The 1,340-nt window shown below is 40.3% G+C and overlaps 1 protein-coding gene across 1 annotated transcript in view; it reads right to left on the bottom strand.

The window, feature by feature from the left end:
* Positions 1–386: 386 nt before the first annotated feature.
* Positions 387–1,340, bottom strand: part of LOC119585758 (splicing factor U2AF 50 kDa subunit-like) — a gene marked incomplete at its 3' end in the record, with an annotated part of 12,332 nt that continues 11,378 nt past the window's right edge. The window contains 3 exon segments of the mRNA XM_037934466.1: positions 387–475; positions 856–1,045; positions 1,150–1,340. Coding sequence (XP_037790394.1) covers positions 387–475; positions 856–1,045; positions 1,150–1,340 — 470 coding nt within the window.

Genomic DNA, 1,340 nt, shown 5'->3' with positions numbered 1-1,340 from the left:
CCACACAGGTATCATTCTTCAAGTCATATTATTATTTCAGAGGCAAAGTGGCTGTCATGGGCCTTCAGTAAAAACTAGCACAAAGGCCATATATATAAATAAAAAACTAGCACACCCTTCCCATAATTAACCAAGTTGTATCAATCTATCCTACAAACTTAAAAACTAAAAAGAGGAGGAAAGAAGGAGAGAGATTGTAAATCAAAATTCAGAAAAGGCAGTTTGACTGTAAGTTAAGACCAGCAAGAGAAATTGTGGAGAGATGGAACAAAAGCAGACACTACACGCATTAACCCAAAACCTGTGTGCTTGTTGGACACCCAGGCTACCACGGCTGCTCTCCAACCCGCTGGGCCGCAAGTCAAACACAGCAGCTACAAACATACCTGGTCTTCATTAAGATAATTAGGCAGACCACCAATAAAGATCTTATGGGGTGAATCGGGGACCACTGTTGACACCACACCTGCAATAACTGCAAAGAAAACAAGCTTCACTTATACCTTCTATTCTGAACAAATGGATGATTATAATTATGGCATGACTATATTGCATTTTTAAATTTTTTTATAAACAGGCACCTAACAGTATTTCATAATCCAAATACCAAAATCTAAAGACAAAAAAGAATAACGGAATACACACAGACATATTTTTGGAACTGCCTTATCCAGACTGCGTTACCAAACTCTCCAAGTGTCCCTAGTGTTTGCACATTTAACTTGATAAAAGTATGACACAGCCATACATCAATAAATATTATTAATATTTTGCATAACTAGGAATACCAAGCTGTTAAAGCAGTCTTCAAAAGCAATCCCTCAATACGCTGCATGTGCTCCATGAGCTTCATACCTGGGATCTGTGTCGTACCTGGCATGGTGAGGGTCGGATGCTCCGACATGCCCGGCATTGGCTGATAATCATGAGGTCGTCTAATCTTTAAACTCTGACCCTTAAAATTAATGCCATCAAAAGCAATCGCTTGGGTAGTTTCATCTATTGATCGAAACTCCAAGAAAGCGAAGTTCTTGTCCAGATTAACCTGTAAAAATAAAGGTTCCACAATGAATTGCATATCAGAAAAAATTGTCTTATCAACACCAAAATATCATGAAAGTCATATTAACTTGGCAAATGGCTGCTCACCTGACAGGCTAAGACTGGGTTCCCCGCAGCCTGGGCAAGACCAGCTAGGTGCATTTGCTGGTTGAAGAATTCCATCATTTCCTCTTCAGTTACGCCAAAAGGAATGTTGCCTACATACAGACGTCGAGCCTGTCTAGTGATGGTTGAGCCCACTACAGGCACAGGCACTGTCTGAGGTACACTAGCAACTT

Source organism: Penaeus monodon, chromosome 20 (assembly GCF_015228065.2).
Source record: "Penaeus monodon isolate SGIC_2016 chromosome 20, NSTDA_Pmon_1, whole genome shotgun sequence".
In the NCBI taxonomy this organism is placed as follows: domain Eukaryota; kingdom Metazoa; phylum Arthropoda; class Malacostraca; order Decapoda; family Penaeidae; genus Penaeus; species Penaeus monodon.
Note: the sequence above shows the minus strand (reverse complement) of the source record. Positions and strands in the feature narration are given on the sequence as shown.